Genomic DNA, 17,331 nt, shown 5'->3' with positions numbered 1-17,331 from the left:
TGTTTGGTGACTCTCCAGTGTGCATAGTAGCCATGAGTTCAGATGAGTGTTTATTAAAGGAATAGTCTCTGTAAGGCCCTATAGGAAAGAGAGTTTGGGGACATTTATTTGTCTAGAGTGCTGCTTAGCTGGACTGACCTGGGGACGTTGCCTCACGGGTAATGGCAGGCAGATCTCAATGCCAACAGGCTGTGTTCAAAAGCGTCCTCCCTTCGAGTTAAGAACTCAGGACCATGGGGCGCCTGGGTGGCTCAGTGGGTTAAGCTGCTGCCTTGGCTCGGGTCATGATCTTGGGGTCCTGGGATCGAGTCCCGCATCGGGCTCTCTGCTCGGCAGGGAGCCTGCTTCCCTCTCTCTCTCTCTCTGCCTGCCTCTCTGTCTACTTGTGATCTCTCTCTGTCAAATAAATAAATAAAATCTTTAAAAAAAAAAGAACTCAGGACCGCAAGAATATAAAAGGGCCCTTAATAGAGTCACGTGAGCACCACCCTGCCTGCTGTGGCCGGATAGTTAGAATGCCAATGTTCAGCACAGACACAACCTGGAGGCCAGTTTGGGGCAGGAGGGTGAGAAGGGTGTTAGTGAGTCCCTGCGCCACTCCAGTGATATGGGGACATCCTTTAGCCTTTGACTTGGTCACATCTCCTGTCCTGACCTTGCCCGTTTGCCTTCCCAGGCTCCTGGTCTCATCCTTTCCATCTGCACTTGAGGACACAGCCGAGGAGAGGCCTCCTGGCCAGTGTGTGACTTGCAGCAGTGCTTCTAAAGGGTGCTCGGTGTGTCCTGAGTGTGCCATGCAGTCTGGGGAGATGCTTGTTGTCAGGTTAAGCAGGGTTCTTTCTATTCGTGGTCTGCTAAGAGTTGTTTTGTTTTGTTTTGTTTTTAAGATTTTGTTTTCATGGGACACCTGGGTGGCTCAGTCCTTGAGCGTCTGCCTTTGGCTCGGGTCGTGATCCCAGGGTCCTGGGATTGAGCCCCTCATTGGGCTCCCTGCTTGGCAGGAAGCCTGCTTCTCTCTCTCTCCCCGCTGTGTGTGTTCCCTCTCTCACTGTCTCCCTTTCTGTCAAATAAATAAATAAATAAAATCTTTTTTTAAAAAAGGATTTTAGGGGCACCTGGGTGGCTCAGTGGGTTAACCCTCTGCCTTCAGCTCAGGTCATGATCTCAGGGTCCTGGGATCGAGCCCCGCATCGGGCTCTCTGCTCAGTGGAGAGCTCGCTTCCTCCTCTCTCTCTGCCTGCCTCTCTGCCTACTTGTGATCTCTCTCTCTGGCAAATGAATAAATAAAATTTAAAAAAATAATAAAAAATAGGATTTTATTTTTATTTTATTTATTTATTTTTTAAAAGATTTTATTTATTAATTTGAGATAGAGCAAGAGTGAGTGAGCACAAGCAGGGGGAGCAGCAGGCAGAGGGAGAAGCAGGCTCTCCACTGAGCAGGGAGCTGGACGTGGTCCTTGATCCCAGGACTCCAGGACTGTGACCTGAGCCAAAGGCAGCCACTTAACTGACTGAGCCCCCCAGGGACCCTTAGTGGGTATTGTTTTAATTAATTTTTCTTTCCTTTTTTTAATCTTTTGACTTGCAGTTTTTCTCCTTGAGGTTACTGTCATGACTTACATGGACAGATACTCATTTATGCTGATGATTTACACTGGCACAGTTTGAAAGCACCTGTGTGCAGAAGTAAATCCTCTGGGCTATGATTCATATATTTATGCACATACATGTACACAGATGCCACTGGCTCCAATTTGCTGGTCATTTAGTTAGACAACTAGTTAGTTGTGTGTCTCTGGATGAATGAGGCTAGGTCGTGATTTCCTTTTGAGCTCCCATCTTGAGGTCTCTGAATGGTGTGGCTTTTCCTGGGTCTCTTCTCTGTAGCAGTTTGTTGAAGAAAGGGCCTCTGTCTTCCTTGAGAGTTTGGTAGCCCTAAAATGGCCTGGTGGCCTTTGGGAGAGATTTCTTAGCAGAAGTTCCTGTTTCTAGAACATGATTCTGTGAGGCCAAGCATGTTCCAAGGAGCTGGGGTGATGACAGCAAACTAGTGAGTGATGGTCTTTAGTGAGCAGGGTAGTTTCACACAATGATAATGGAGGCAGACCTGCAGCTTCAGGGCCGTGGGTAGAAGTCGGCCTCTACCTGCCTGATGGCACATCTTCTCTTCCTTGCTGGGAGAGTCTCAGAGGCAGGAATGGCTTGGTACTCCAGGCCAGAGAGAAGCTATGTTGAAGTTGAGTGGGTGAGGGGAGCAAGCAGCTGTGGAGGATGCCAGGGAGCTTCTCAGGGCCAAGTTCTGAAGGACATGGGGCACTTGGGTTCTCTTGGGAGAGTCAGGCCACCTCCCATTCTTGCCTCTCACCATCCTTCAGTGTTTCCCTGGGCCTCCTGCTGGTCGTCCCACTGTCCTGGTCTCCCTCACCTCCATGCCACCGCCTCACATGGCCCAGCCCCCTCTTGCATGTACAGGTGCCCCTTCTCCCATCAGGCCTCTCCCAACCTGTCTGTCATCTCCTTTGCCATGCAGGGCCCCTCAGGAACTCAGAAACCCCATTCCTGTCCCTGTTGCCTTGGTTGAAATGTTCTTTCCTAGACCAGGGAACGTGGTCTTCCTCCTCTGCGAAGGCTTGCCTGAACTCCTTTGCTCCCAAAATCCAGCACAGCACCCATAGCCTGTGTTCTTGACACATTTGCCATGTCCCTGGGGTGGTGGTCTCAGAGTTAGAGGGGCCTGCCTCCCCAGTACGTGGATCTTCCCATGGGAATGGATCACTCTTCTCTAAAACGTGGTCCTGCTCCTCATTTAGTGTCTCCGCATCCCCTTGATGGGAGCTCGTGGAGTGAGCCTTTCTACTGTACACAGGACTTTCCCTCAGTTTCTTATCTCCAGGACCCAAGAATCTTCCATAGGGTCTTTCCAGGTGACAGCACCATCTCTACCCTGACACTGAAGACAATAATGATGCACAGAGACACAGGAATCCTGCAAACATTGGGAAGGAAATAGGTTTACTCCCCGAGAGGGTCACTTCTGGACCGTTCTTATGGAACCCCAGAGCTTGGATCTGAGACTGGAGCATCCCAGGGACGTGCCAGAGCTTCTGGCAGTGACCCGGGCTCGGTCTTCTCTGGCCTTGAGGAGGGTTTGGCTCACCACCATCCAGTACCAGTGGGAGATACATGCAAGATGAAGTTCTGGGAAAAGGAAAGGGAAAATAAAGCAGACATACAAAACAATAAGCCCAAAGTCTCATTAGATTCAACAGACAAAATTACTCCCATCACGTTGGTATAAAAGTTTCTACGTGTGTCTGTGTTGGCTTCTCCATGGACAGGTGACAAACCAGATGTCACGTTTTAAGGAGTCCTGATCTAGATTGGAACTGAACTAAACAAGCTAAAATCCTTTGTACTGCATCCACAGAAGAAGAGAGAAGGATCAAGAGGGAGCCCCGAGGAAAGGGCATTTGAAGGCCGTGATACAACAGTGTTGGCCTACCTGGTCCTGCACTCCTACAGGCTCTTCCTCAGGTGCAAAGTAGGCTCCATGATGTGCCCATTCTGGAGCCGGGATCGTTAGACCATAGTGTTGGGAACAGAACCCAGCTGCTCATTTGTTTACTCTTGTCTGGGGCTGTTTTGGTGCTACAACAGTGACTGGGCAGTAGTGACAAGAAACCTCAGGGCCCCCAAAGCCCAAAAGAGTTACTCTCCAGCTCTTTATAGTTTATGGATCTTGGTGGGAGGGACTCTGCCTCCAGAGCAAGGACCAGGAAAGTGGGTGAGGGAGGGCTATTCCAGAAGGGCGAGGCTGGCAGGGGTTTTCCAAGCTGTGGGAGGGAAGAACTGTAATGGGCTGCAGTTGGAGATGCTGGGGGCATTGCTGGGGCCCCCAGCCTGGGGCTTCATGGGGTGTTCCCAGCAGCAGCAGCAGCTCCCGTCCCCAGGCATTAAAGCTCAGAAACTGCCCCTTACCACCACCAACTGCCACTGACCCAGTCTGGATCAGTCCAGTTTTCATGACAAGGTGGGAAGGTGCCGATCCTCTGATCTCTGCAGCTAGAGCCAGCCGAGGGGTGTGCGTAGTTTACTGGCTCCCCAGGTGAGTGTGGAGTTAGTTTGGGAAACCACTGGCCTATCAGGTGAAATTATCCTGATTAAGAAAAGACTCCTGGGTCCCATGTACACACTCCATTGGTGTCCATCCTCAGGGAAGGATGTGGGGGAGACCCAAGAGATAGGAGCAATAGAAAGAGCAACCACAAGCCATTGAGACCTTCCCTATAGCTAGAGTTGTTTGGGTTGTTTTTTTTTTTTTTCCTTAAATAATTGGGTCCAGGTATAGAAGGTTATTTACCACCTGCCACCCCTTTCCATGTTCTCCAGCATCAGAGGCATTGTGTGAGGGAGGAAACACTCTCACAAAAGATGGCACTGGTTGCTGGGATGAGTACTTTGCCAGAATTGCTTGTTAAATTCCCTTATTACCTTTGCTTCTTTGACTGCAAGAGAAGTTGGGGCCAGGGGAACTGAACTCAAGCCCGAGAATGAGGATGGGAATGCCAACCTCAGCACAGGTCTCAGTGACTGCACTGGGTCCGCCCCAGAGGCTCTGTTCCTTCCAAGCTGTAGTGTCAGGAGACCACCCCAGTCCCCGCTGTTTCCTGGGGGCGGCAGCAACCACTTGTCACCCCAGTGCCCCCGCTTAGGCCCAGCACTTAGCCCTTAGCAAGGGATCAAAAAGCATCACAAGGTTTCTGGAAGCAGGAAGTCCCCAAGCTTTTCTTCCTAATAATTATCCTCACCCATGACCGCAGAGACACTGGTACTGCCACTTCCAGACCGGTGCTGCGGGCAGATGGATATGGGAGGTGGTATGACCGGATGAGGGTGACTCTGGGTGCTCAGCATGTTCTCAAGACTCTGGGTCTCTAGACCTCTAACCTGGAGGTCCCAGCAGCAGGCTTGGACTTTCTGTTGTCAGAAAGCAGTTCGGTTGCCACCTGTCAGTTGGATTCAGTGTGTCCTTCCATTCCGGGTTGTCTCAGCTTCATCCATCCGGGCAGCGTGTGCTGGAGACCCCACTGTGTGGGTGAGGGGGGCAGGCTTCTGAGGGTCTAGGGCCCTGCCCATTGAGGGCAGCAGGGAGGAAGGGAGGTCAGTGTTTTGCTAAGTCCTGCACCCTGGCAGGCTCCACGTCAGGCCTGTCCTGTACCATCCCATCCCGTCAGGCGCTCAGGTCACCTCCGTTCTCAGCTGGGAGCTGCAGCCCACAGAGTGACACATTCACAGCCACGTGGTCAGCCTGGTTAGGGGCATCTGAGGTGTCTGCGGCTCAACTCATGGATTAGACTTCCTCCCATGTGAGTGTGGGCCCCAGAGACGGCTCTGCCCAGCCTCCCACCTGCACACGGGAGGAAGCTGGAACATGGTCTTACTGCCAAGCAAGAGCACTCTTGAATGGGCAAAAGGATAAGCAAGCAGGATGGGGGGAGTCAGCGTGAAGGAGGCTTCCCCTCTGAGCCTTCCATCTCCCCCAGTAGCCATGTCTTTGTTCTGTTAAGGAGAGAAAAATAAAAGCAACCAATCATGTTCCCGTCTTAATCTGCTTGGGGGTTCCTAAACTATAAACATTTATTTTCTTCTAGTTCTGAAGGCTAGAAGTCCAAGATCAAGGTGCCTGGTGATTCAGTTCCTAGTGAGGGCCACTTCCAGCCTTGCAGACAGCCACCTTCTTGCCTTGCCCTCACACTGAGCTTGGGGAATGGGAGGGCTCTCTTCCTCTCCTTGGAAGGCCACAGTCCCAGGATGAGGGCCCCAGCCTGACAAGCTCGTTCCATCTTAATCACCTCCTCCCAACTTGTCTCCAGATACACTCACACTGGAGTTAGGGCTACAGTGGGTGAACTAGGGGGACACAGTTCAGTCCCTAACAGTTCCATATTATCTCTTTAAAAAACAAACGTAATATGTTGATATTCACAATTTCCTTTCATTGTTTGATTCACCAGGCTTTTTATCACCTTCAGTAAGTTGGGAACAGAAGGAACTCTGGCAGTTGGCCCAGGGTGTGGGTTGTGGGGGGGGCTTTATTTGAGATCCTACCTCCTCCTCTAAATGCCTCAAGCAGACAGTGTCCCTGAGCTGAGCTCCTGGTCTCCGAGGCCTCCCAGTCACCACTTGAGGGCCCCTGAGGGTGCCGAGGAGCACATCTGAGATGCTCTGGAACAGCCTACCAGTAATGAGCTTGTTGTAATTGGTGGTAATGAGTATCTAATGACCATAATTGGGACAGTTACAGTGCCTGGGAGAACAGGGGCTTGGTGCTGAGGGAGAGACTGAGCTGCGCTGCAGGGCGTTGGCGGAGGGTAAAGCGCACTTTGCAAGCAGCTAAAGTGACATCCAGACGTTTGCTCTTCGCAGCCACGTCTGCAGCTGTAACTGGTGGGGACCAAAGCAGGGGGTCACTTTTTTTTTTTAAGTTTTGCTTTTACTCATGTATGTACATTTGCAAAAATGTCTAGTCGTAAAGAACCGAAAGCTTGTAGGGCGTGATTGCTTTTCATAACAGCTCCCCAAGGCCTCTGCCTGGCTAACACCACGGGGCCCGGGGTACGACAGGCATGTTGTCTCCTTATTTGTGGACATCTGCATGGTTTCAGATTTTTGGTTTTTGTGTTTTGTAGTGAAATGGAAGTTTATTAAGTGAAGATACGAACAGAAAGGAAGGGGGAAAAGCTCTCTAGAATGAGAGGGGTCCCAAGTGTTTGCCTTCAGTTTTTCAAAATCAGTATGGGTAGCGGGCATCCTGTAAATATGGCCTCTGTCGGTGTCAATGTTCCTGTAGGACAGATTCTCAGAACAATAATTTGGATATCAAAGGATATGTACTTTTTCATGGTTAATCAGCATTTCAAAACTCACCTCCAAGAAAGGCTGCACCAGTACATGCCTGTAGACAGAGATGAGGAAAGGCTTGGGTATTCTCTGTGATTTGAGAATTTTCATTTGTGAAAGGCAAGTTCCGTGGTTGTTTTTTGTTTGTTTCTTAGTTTGTTTGGTGTATTTCTAAAAATCTTCAACGCTGGGTGTTATACTCAGCTCATGATAGGCTCCTAGATGCCTGCTCTTGGATAAAAAAACACAAGAAAGACTGCCCCATGCCCTGCAGCAGCCCAGAGTTACACACACACACAGGTGGCACACATAGACACACTTACCCTCGTGTGCACCCACATCTCTGCGTGTACACACATGCCTTCACTGAGCCCCGTGTTCCAACCCTCACCACTCCTTTCCCTAATTCAACTGAAGCCATGATGGAAGGTAAGGCGGTAACCTCTCTGTCCCTGGGCATCAGAGCATGCTGGGGACCCTCTGGGAAGCAACTGGGTCGTGTGTGCCGCTCTTGGCCCGCTCCTGATCCCCCTCCTGGACCATAGGCACTCAGGGGACAGCTGCGGAATAAGCCTGATACAGGAGCAGAGCGTCTGCTGTGCTGTCAAAGGGCCATGTGCATGGCCCAGCAGAGGGAAATTTCATGACGGTGAGTTTGGAAGGATGTCAGGCAAGTCCCTGAGTGCCAGGTGTCAGACTCTAGGTTTTAGCTGAGGGTGCCAGGAAGCTGTTGAAGTCTTTGAACAGGACTGGAAAGATGCACACAGTGTTGGAAGGTAGTCAGCTTGCAGGCGTGCATGATGGATGGGGCAGAGAGGGATTTCCTCCGAGGATCATGGAGGGCAGGGGAGGGGTGAGCTCAGCAGGACCCAGGAATGGCATTAAGGGAGAGGATGGATGGTGAATTGATTGAGGAGGTAGAATCAATAGGATTTGAAAACAGAGGGACCTGAGCAGGAGGGCGTCCATTATCTACTCTGGGTAAAGAGAGATTGGGGGGCCGGGGCCTGTACCAAGACCAGGTGGTGCAGGTTAACACTAGAGCCGACTTAGGGCCCATCCAGGAGCCCCAACTGCTTAGCTGAGCTGGCGTATTTGAGGATGGGGGCTATGTGCAGCCCTGGGAGCCCCATCCTGGTTGAGCACGGGAACTAAGATTCACTTCCCGTGTCCTTGGGGATCATGTAAGGTTGTAAGAGATTGTGGGGAACTGATGGAGGATGGCCCTCTCCCTCAGATCTTTCAGAAAGTGCCTCCCTGTGACCCAGCAGGACTGAGTCTCCCCACACACGAGGAAAATCCCTACAAGGATAGCTTTTGAGCTCCTTCAGTTTTCACAAGTAAATTTGTGACAGAAAGGCCAATCCTTTATGCAGGGAACAGGAAAGGGACAGGCAATACCTAAATATCTCTGCTAGGGCTCCACTTCTTTTTTATTTGTGCATTTAAGTCCATTAGTAGCCAAGACTATTAAAGGAGCCTGTTCCCAAGAAAATACTTCAAACTTTGTTCTTCTGAGAGGTCAGAACTAGATGGCCATCATCACCTCCTTCCCCATCCCTTGCCTCCCTCCCCTCAGGGTCACCCCTTCCCCCAGTGACTGTCCACCTGTATCTTTCTCTGTAGCCACAGACACTTCTGTCACTGAAGAAGCAAACAAAATTCAGCTCCTGCAAGTCTGCCCTCAGATCTGAGCCTCGCTCTGCAGCCCCTGTAGCAGCCTTTCCCTCCCTGCACTGCCTGGCTCCCATGGTCCCCTGGAGCTTTCTAGTGACAGAAGTCACTAGAAGTCACTTTCTACTCCACCAGACCCTGCAGCTGCCTGTACAGAGGTTAACGGCAGTCTCCTAATGGCTAAGCCCACGCTGCACCCCATGACTACTTCTGGTTCTTCCTGGACCCACCTGATCATTCTTTCACTGTCTCCTTTGCCTGTCCCCTAGAGCTGCGGGCACAGGTGGCTACATACAGATGTCCCAAACACACCACATGCAGATGACACATGAATATCCGTCTCCCACCCAAACTGGTGTGTCCGTCCCCAACTCCCAGTAAGCGGCTACCTTGCATCTGTGATTGGCCAGGTCAGGGACTCAGGCTGTGTCAGGCCAGGTCAGCCTTTCCTGCCGCTCAGCCCACTGTGCTTGGGAGAATGTGGTGCCACCCATGGCGTTGCCCACTTGAACCTGGGAGTTGCCCCGGCCTCTTTCTCTCACACCCATACCTCGTGGTCAGGGATCCTGGGGACTCTCCCTCGGGCTGCTCTGCAGCTGCCCTGTGTCCACCTGGACAGGGGCAACTCTCCCCATTGCCTCCCCTACCCCCAGCAGGTCCCCCCTCTCAGCCCAGCTGAGGCCCAGCCTCCCAAGTTTTAGGGCCAAATGTCTTGTTTCTCTTTTACTTTTTAAAATCTTTTTTAAAAAAGATTTTATTCATTTATTTGACACAGAGAGAGAGAGAGAGAAAGACAGCGAGAGAGAGAACACAAGCAGGGGGAATGGGAGAGGAAGAAGCAGGCTTCTGGCTGAGCAGAGAGCCCGATGCCATGCTGGATCCCAGGACCCTGAGATCATGACCTAAGCCAAAGGCAGCTGCTTGAAGACTGAGCCACCCAGGCGCCCCATCGTTTCTCTGTTTTAAGTCTCTAAGTGGATTAGTTCATCTTTTCTGGTTCTCTCTGGATCAAGCTTTTCCTTTCTGACTTTTTTTTAAAAGATTTTATTTATTTGTTTGTTTGTTTGTTTATTTATTTATTTATTTATTTGAGAGAGAGAAAGAGAGCGAGCATGGGAATGGGGAGGGTCATGGGGAGAAACAGCCTAACAGGGCTTGATCCGGGGACTCCAGACACTTAGCCGACTGAGCCACCCAGGTGCCCCTCCTCTCTGACTTTATAGCAACAGGTTCCCCCTCCGTGACATACATTGTCACAACAGATGCACAACAACACAGCCCTGCACAGACACCAGGCTGCCGTTCACCTTCATGTCCACACCTGTGCTTGTGTGAGCATCTGGAAATGTGCCCTCCCCTCCCTTCTGGACGCATGGTTCAGGGCTTCGGGTGCCACCCCAAACCTGCCCCGCCCAGGCCTCCCCTGGGTGCCCAGCTGTGGACTGTAAATTCTGCCCACACGGCTACGCTGAACAGTGGCCTGTGTGTGCTCCCTGGTCTGCCCTCCTGTGTGGCACCTGGACCACTGTCAAAGTGGGTAACTCGGTGTCTCTTAATGGATTAAAGGAAGCCTTTCTTTCCCCTCAGGGGTTCGGATATGATGCCAGCGCTAATAATCTGTTGTGGTTGTTCGCTCAGACAGTGGACACTGATTCGATCCCATCTCTCCTATCTAGTGTTAAGCATCCATGGCATTCAGGAGGAAGGGCCCCCCAGTGCTCAGCTCATGAGGTTGGATAACATGCTGCTGGCCGAGGGTGTATCCAGGCCGGAGAGGCGAGGAAGAGGAGGATCGGCGGCAGCGGCGAGCACAGCAACACCAGGTGGCTGTCCAAATGACAATAGCCTTGAGCACTCTGACTACAGGGCCAAGCTGTCCCAGATCCGACAGATTTACCACTCTGAGCTAGAGAAATATGAACAGGTGATCTTTCTGCATGGAAGAGTTTCTGTCATGTGAACGCGCATTTGTCAAAGCAAAACGTGGACCGCTAACCACCTTTCTTTTGTGGCACAGACCAGGGAGTAGATGCACTTGGTCTCACAGCAGAGGTGGCCGATTTTGTTGGAAACCCTTTGCTTCTCAGTAGCCAGCCTGTGTGGGAGCTGCAGGGGGTGGCAGGTGGCTGGTCCCGCGTGGAGCCCCAAGCCAGCTTGCTGGGTAGTCACAGGCTGGCACGTGTGTCCCCACCCCAGGCCTGCCGTGAGTTCACCACGCACGTCACCAACCTCCTCCGGGAGCAGAGCAGGATGAGGCCTGTCTCGCCCAAGGAGATTGAGCGCATGGTCGGTGTCATCCACGGCAAGTTCAATGCCATCCAGATGCAGCTGAAGCAGAGCACCTGTGAGGCTGTGATGACCCTGCGTTCACGGTTCCTGGATGCCAGGTCAGGCCCTACATGCTGCCCATGTCCCCGGGGTTGGCTCTTAAGAAGAACTGAATTGCAGCTGACTTGGGTTTAAGTTCTGGGGGCCTCCCAGCTTGTCCCGGGGCTCTGGCTGTGGCCAGGGGTGCAGCCCTTACACAGCCTCTTGGAAGGCGATCAGAAGTGCTGACCTTGGGGTCCTTGGGTGGCTCAGTGGGTTCAGCATCTGCCTTTGGCTCAGGTCATGATCTCAGGCTCCTGGGATCAAGCGCCACATTGGGCTCCCTGCTCATCGGGGAGTCTGCTTCTCTCTCTCTCTCCCTCTGCCCCTCCCCCTGCTCATGCGCTCTCTCGCTCTCTCTTTCTCTCTCTCAAATAAATGAAATTTTAAAAAAAAGAAAGTGCTGACCTCTAGGAAATCACAACGGAGACACAGGGGCGTCCCTAGAGGCCAGGGTATGTGCGGGCTGAGGCTGAGCAGACGGGTCTTTGCAGGCGCAAGCGGAGGAACTTCAGCAAGCAGGCCACGGAAGTGCTGAATGAGTATTTTTACTCCCATCTGAGCAACCCTTACCCCAGTGAAGAAGCCAAAGAAGAGCTGGCCAGGAAGGGCGGCATCACGGTCTCCCAGGTGATGGGCCTCCCTGCACCTAGGAGGGGGAGAAGGTCATGTCCGGTGAGGACACCCAGGGAAGCTCATTAACCGTGCGGAGCACGTGGGCAGAGTGCGAGGTCCCTGAGGGCGGCACCAGTGGAGTGGAGAGTGTAGCCCTCGGGACCCAGTACCACGCTTGTATCACAGGGATGTCGTGCTGTGTGGAAAGGAGCTGAGCGTGTGTTAGCGCAGGAGAGGAAGAACAACTTGGAGCAAAACGAGGACTTCACATGATAGCCCAGCTGTCATGCCGGAGCGCCAGTTCCGCCGTGCTGGGAGAAGTTAGGGTGCATGCGTGCTTGGTTGTTTCTCCGGCAGTCCAGACGTGTGCTGGGGTGGTGCGGTGCCGGGCTACATCTGACTCCATGTGGGGAGCGGGGTACAGACTGGAGATGAGACCTGGACAGCCTTGGGAGGCCCTGGTGGTCTGGCCCTCAGTGGACGTGGAGCCAAAGGAGGGGGAGCTGAGGGGAAAACCCAAAAAACATCTCAGAAGGTTTTAAAGTGGGAATGGCGAGTACAGGCAGCTCAGGAGGCAGGATCAGGCCGTACCCCAACCCACCACTCCTGCCCGTCCCCCAGGTCTGGTCTGGTAGGGGCTGACTGCGTGAATGCTAGCTCACTGATCATCACCACGCTGTGCGCTTGAGGGCGCTGAGTTTTCAGCCCAGTTTGGTGACCTCCAGAGCCTGTGCCCTTAGCCAGAACTCTCTGTCCCGGCCCTGGCCAAGTCCAGCTGCAATTTCATGACAGAAGCATGCAGGAGGCCTGCAGGGGCGCCCAGGCAGCAGGACCTTGCCAGTGTCCCAGTCACATCTGACTTCCTTCACCCCGGCACTGCTCTGGCATCCTCGGCACCAAGGCCGGCACTGAAGCCAGGGGCGCACCTCTGGGGCTTCAAGACCCCCAAGAAGCGTGAGGCACGGCAGCTTGATTACCACCTCATGCAGCTGTCTGAAGAGCAGCCCAATTCGGTTCCAGTACCTCTGGAAAGCAGATGGGTGTTGGGTCTAGACTTCATCCGAGGAGAAGGTCAGTTGCCAACAAATCTGAGAGGATATCTGAGAGCCTGAGCAATGCCCATACCTGCTTGAGGTGCTATGTTGGGGTGCTCCCCATGGAGAGGGCAGATGCTGGCCCAGGACCTCTAGCCCCCAGGCCCCCGATCTGCCCAGAACAGGGCCTGCCTTCCCGCCTTGCCCACACAGGCGGCTTGTTCTCTGCCCCCTGAAAATGCCAGTTGAGTTAACATGGAAAACTGCCTGCTGCCGTTCCTCTGCCAACTCAGTTCCACAAAGATGTTCCAGCACATTCCTTGTAGGTGGAGGGAACCAAGTGCTGCTCTGGCTGCCCTCACACCCCCGGAGCAGGCGGGAGGAGACACAGTGAGGGGCAGGGAGCGCACATAGGACTTTTCCCTTTCATGGCTAACACAGAGAGGATAACGTGGAGTGCTTGGGTAGGGACATTAAAGAAATACATTTTTAAACGAGAAAAGGTCATTGAAACCCTGCCACTGTTTATTTCTGTTCATTAAACCACACATACTTCACTCAAGGGCCCCAGGCCTTACTTTGGGGTATTTAAGTGTTTCCAGTCATGCTGGTCTTCACAGGAAGGTGCTGGCCCAGGGGCTCACTGATTCTGCCCCCAGGGGAATGTTCATTGTCACAACCCTTGGGTGGGTGGGTTGCTGCTGGCATCTGGTGGGTGGATGCCAGGGGTGCTGCTCAGCACCCCACAGCGCTCAGGACAGCCCCACTGCAGAGAATGTCCCCGGGGAGGAGTCCTGGCCTGGTCCTGGTGCAGGTTTGGAGTCAGCTAGGTTCGGCCCGCTCAGCCCTGGGGCTCCTGCACCTGCAGAGCCCACTGGCTTGCAGGATGGCTGTGACTGTAGCTGTCCCCAGCTGCTGCGAGGACTGGATGGGGCTCATCTCAGTACTCAGCTCCTCCCCACTGCCGTGTCAGCCATCCTCTGAGAAGTTGTGGATCCGATGTGGTCTTTCCTTAGACTGAATTCCCAGGAATGGGGTTGCTTGGTCCCCGGGGTTGGGTGGCTCCCTGGTTCTCACTTTCCTGAAAGAACAGTCCAGAATTTAGTCTGTTCCTGGCCCTGCAGGGAGTGGATGCTCAGCTCTCCATGTGTCAGACATGCTGTTTCCTTCCAGCTCCTTCCCATCCCCATTCCAGTAGCACCTGGTAAGACAGGCCAGCTCAGGGTGACCTCCCCCCACTGTGGCCATTTCCCTGGGCCCCTCGTTCAGTCAGCACCAGCTTCTCGGTCCCAGCCTCTCACCCAGACCCGGGGCTGCATGTTGCCACTCAGAGACGTTCCTCCTGCCTGTGGGAGCATGGGCACCTCAGAGAGAACCCACCATATGTTCACGTTATCTCATACTGGGTCAGCTTTTCCAGCAACGTCTTTCTTTCTGTGTCCATAGGTCTCCAACTGGTTCGGCAACAAAAGAATCCGATATAAAAAGAATATGGGGAAGTTTCAAGAAGAGGCTACCATTTATACGACTAAAATGGCAGTCGACACCACCAAAGTCGGGGGTCTGAGGGGCCAGGCTAGCTGCCCATCAACACCCAGCTCCGGTGAGTGAGGACCAGCCCAGGGACTGTCCTTCGTGGATGGCCACGCCCACTGAGCTGCACAGGAAGGGGCTGGGGGAGACCTTCTTTCTGGAGCCGAGGCCAATGGGAGCCGCATTCCTGGCTGAGGGGCTGGTAGATCCCACCTGAGGAGCCTCTGTAACTTTTGGGGCTAGAACACTTGTCCTGACACCTCACATCCCTTCTAGGTTCCTCTGGTCCCTTCCCGCTGACCAGTGCCGGGGATGCACTTATCACCCTGCAGACCCTGACCTCTCTCCGCCCCGCCCCTGCGGGAGGCGGTTTACAGTCCCAGGTGAGTCTCAGGGCACAATCCGAGGATGCCCTTGGGGTCTCTGACCCAGTGTTGGGGCAGAGATGCAAAGCCCAGATGGGTGGTGGGTCCTGGGAATGGGCCATCTTACCAGCCAACTCTCAGCCTCCACAAGGCTCCTTCAGGTCCCAGCAATGAGGAAAGGCCCACTGGGTGCTTGGTCCCTTGTCCTGATGATATCAGGTTGGCAGAACAGCCTCAGGGGCACGGCTCTGTGGGACCCACTTTGCAAAGACCTGTGCCCTTCACTTCCAATCCCAGGACTCAGTAACTCCCAAGTGGTGCGCCTGAGGCAAGGGCTGTTGCTTGTGGCTGTTGGGAACGAGCCCTCCCTCCCAGTGGGCATCTGTACCCTGGGGCGTGGAAGGGGACAGGTATCCGAGGCCCTGGCCATTGGAACGTGGAGCCCTACTAGGCTCATACTCTCTACCACGTCAGTGCCTTGGCGTTGCCAGCCTGCCCGGCATCCCGCTGGCTGTCGCCAGGGCTTCTGAAGAGGCTGCACAGACACAGCTGTGATGTGTCCGTGCGGGTGCACGGCTGTGTGGCATCTGGCCAGGCCTTAGCCCACCTTTCCCTTCACATGAGTGTACCCTCCAGTGTCAGCTGACCCCCCACTGATTTACCTGCAGCCCCTGGTTGATGCAGGGAATGGATACCCCCTGGTGCCATTTGGCAGGACCTGGTGCAGGGGAGAACTGTCTCATCACTATGGTAACCCCACAGCCCACCATGAGCCGCTGGGGAGAGCAGGGAGCTCTGGCACCACCAGGTGGCCCAGCCTCATCTTGCTCTGTGCTTTCCTGGGGCTCCGTGCCTCGGGTGTGATGGGTGTGAGAGTGGGGAGCTAATAGACTCCGCCCATCCTTTCCCCTAGAACCAGCCCCAGGAGATCTGGAGCTGCCTAAGTCTCGATGTGGTTTCCCTGGACCATGAGGCAGGGTCCTGTCCATCCCACAGAATAAGTGGGAATGTCCTTGGCCTGGTGTGGACACCCCGCCGGTTCTGGGGGGCACAGATGCTCTTTCAGGAGAGCCGAACCCGAGGGGTAAGCCTGCCCTGCCAGAAGCTATTGCCTCCAGCCTGTGACCTGAGGAACATCTGGGCTGTCCTTTGGCTGCCCTGACTAGCCTGTCAGCCCTCAGTCCTGCGGATGGACCCCTCTCTTCACCACTCATGGCCTCCTTTCCGGAACATAGCACTGTGGGTGTCCATTGAGGGCAGGATGTCCCCCTGAGGCCAGTGCTCATCCCAGCTGCTCCCAGATGGAGGCCGGGCACCCCCATGTCACAGGATGAGGCAGCCCCCTCAGGAAGCCAGCAATCTGTCCATCCGTTCACCTGACATTGGCATCTAAAGCACCCATGCCATGACCGCGCAGGGGGACACGTGGCGAGGAGAGAGCTGAGGCAGGGAGGGCCGAAGGGCTGGGTCTCAGCCTGGTGGGGTCAGATGAGGTAGAGGGCGCCAGCCGGAGGGCTCAGCCTGTTAAGGGAAAATGCTAGAGAGAGGAAGGGGAGGAGGAACTCATGTGGTCGCCTGCTGACTCAGGAGAGACCGAGTGAGCCCTCAGGGTCACTTGGAGGGTGTGACATCTGCACACCTGGGAGCATTTGGCTCCGGTGGAAGCCACCCCCACTGGAGCGAGTGTTGGGAAGTGGAGTGGCCCTGCCCTCGTGGGCTGCAAACAGGCCTCTCCATGGAGCAGACCGCCCACGGAGAGCCCTTTTCAGGGGTGTTTTCCATTGCCAGGGCGGGGGGGTATGTCCTGTGAACAAACATCCCAAGGCTGGGTGTACCCGCTCCTGTCCCTGAGGGTAGCAGCCGGGGTGGCTGCTACCCTTCTGGCTGCCCAGCCAGACCAGTGTCCGGCTGGGTTTCTGTGCCCTTCCGGCTCACTGCCTCCGGCCTCTATGGTTCTGGGACTGTCACCAGCTCCAGGCCAGGTTGGATCTGTTTCCCCTCAGAACATGTGGAAGCCTCGGCTGTGCCACAATGCCATATCAGTCCTTGACCGAAGCCCCGGTGGGTGTGGAGGCCCCTTCCCATTGGGGAAGCGCGGCCACCTCAGGGCTCAGGTGGCGAGGCCAACTGTGACCCAGCAGGGCCCCTCAGTCCCTCTGCTGGCTCCTGCCTCCTCTTCTGGGTTCTTCTTAGGGGGGTGTTGGGGCGGGACGGGCCATCCGTGGCCTTCTGATGCTCAGTCTCTTTGTCTTTGCAGGCCCGGGGTGGCTGGCAGGGAGCCGCCCCCACAGTGTCCACCGCTTCGCCTGCTGGAGACCTCAGCAGCGTCAACTCAGATGCATCTAATTAAGTTTTGGGGACCGGGTGGCTGGCCATGGTTCACGGGCACTCGAGTCTTTACTGCCCATGCCTCTGATTACCTCAAAAACCCAGAACTGTAGCAGGCGACAGGCACCATCCTTTGCTTGCCGCCTGGGATCTGAAATGGGCTGAGATGCTGCTCATTTTCTCAATTCATTTTGGTTTTTTAATAGTAATTTTATGCTAAGACTGTGAATTGTTTCTTCTAGGACTTGTCACAAATTCTCTCATTAAAATTTCGGACTTATTTTCACGTCGATATTGTTCACCCCAGATTTGTTCCCAGCGGTGGCCATGCCAGGCAGGCCGAGCGGCGTGGTGTTGGTGTCGTGGTTCTGTCAGCTCCTGGGTCCCTCCGCACACCGGCTCCCCAGACACTGCCTTCCCTGCTCTCTTCTGTCATCTCATTCTATATGCTCTCGATTTCCGTCTGCTGTGCACTCCGAACTTTGCTGGGGATTAGGTTTGTACTTTTTCCTG

General features: G+C 54.2%; 1 protein-coding gene across 1 annotated transcript in view; it reads left to right on the top strand.

The window, feature by feature from the left end:
- LOC111144185 (PBX homeobox 4) overlaps positions 1–16,969 on the top strand; it is a 36,538-nt gene extending 19,569 nt beyond the window's left edge. The window contains exons 3-8 of the mRNA XM_022498379.1: positions 10,253–10,500; positions 10,773–10,963; positions 11,438–11,573; positions 14,039–14,195; positions 14,402–14,508; positions 16,748–16,969. Of these exons, the coding sequence (XP_022354087.1) occupies positions 10,253–10,500; positions 10,773–10,963; positions 11,438–11,573; positions 14,039–14,195; positions 14,402–14,508; positions 16,748–16,840 (932 nt within the window). The 3' untranslated portion in view covers positions 16,841–16,969. The remainder of the gene's footprint in view (positions 1–10,252; positions 10,501–10,772; positions 10,964–11,437; positions 11,574–14,038; positions 14,196–14,401; positions 14,509–16,747) is intronic.
- The last annotated feature ends 362 nt before the right edge of the window (positions 16,970–17,331 follow it).

The sequence above is a fragment of the Enhydra lutris genome, unplaced genomic scaffold (genome assembly GCF_002288905.1).
Source record: "Enhydra lutris kenyoni isolate GAN:26980312 unplaced genomic scaffold, ASM228890v2 scaffoldscaffold10, whole genome shotgun sequence".
In the NCBI taxonomy this organism is placed as follows: Eukaryota; Metazoa; Chordata; class Mammalia; order Carnivora; family Mustelidae; genus Enhydra; species Enhydra lutris.
Note: the sequence above shows the minus strand (reverse complement) of the source record. Positions and strands in the feature narration are given on the sequence as shown.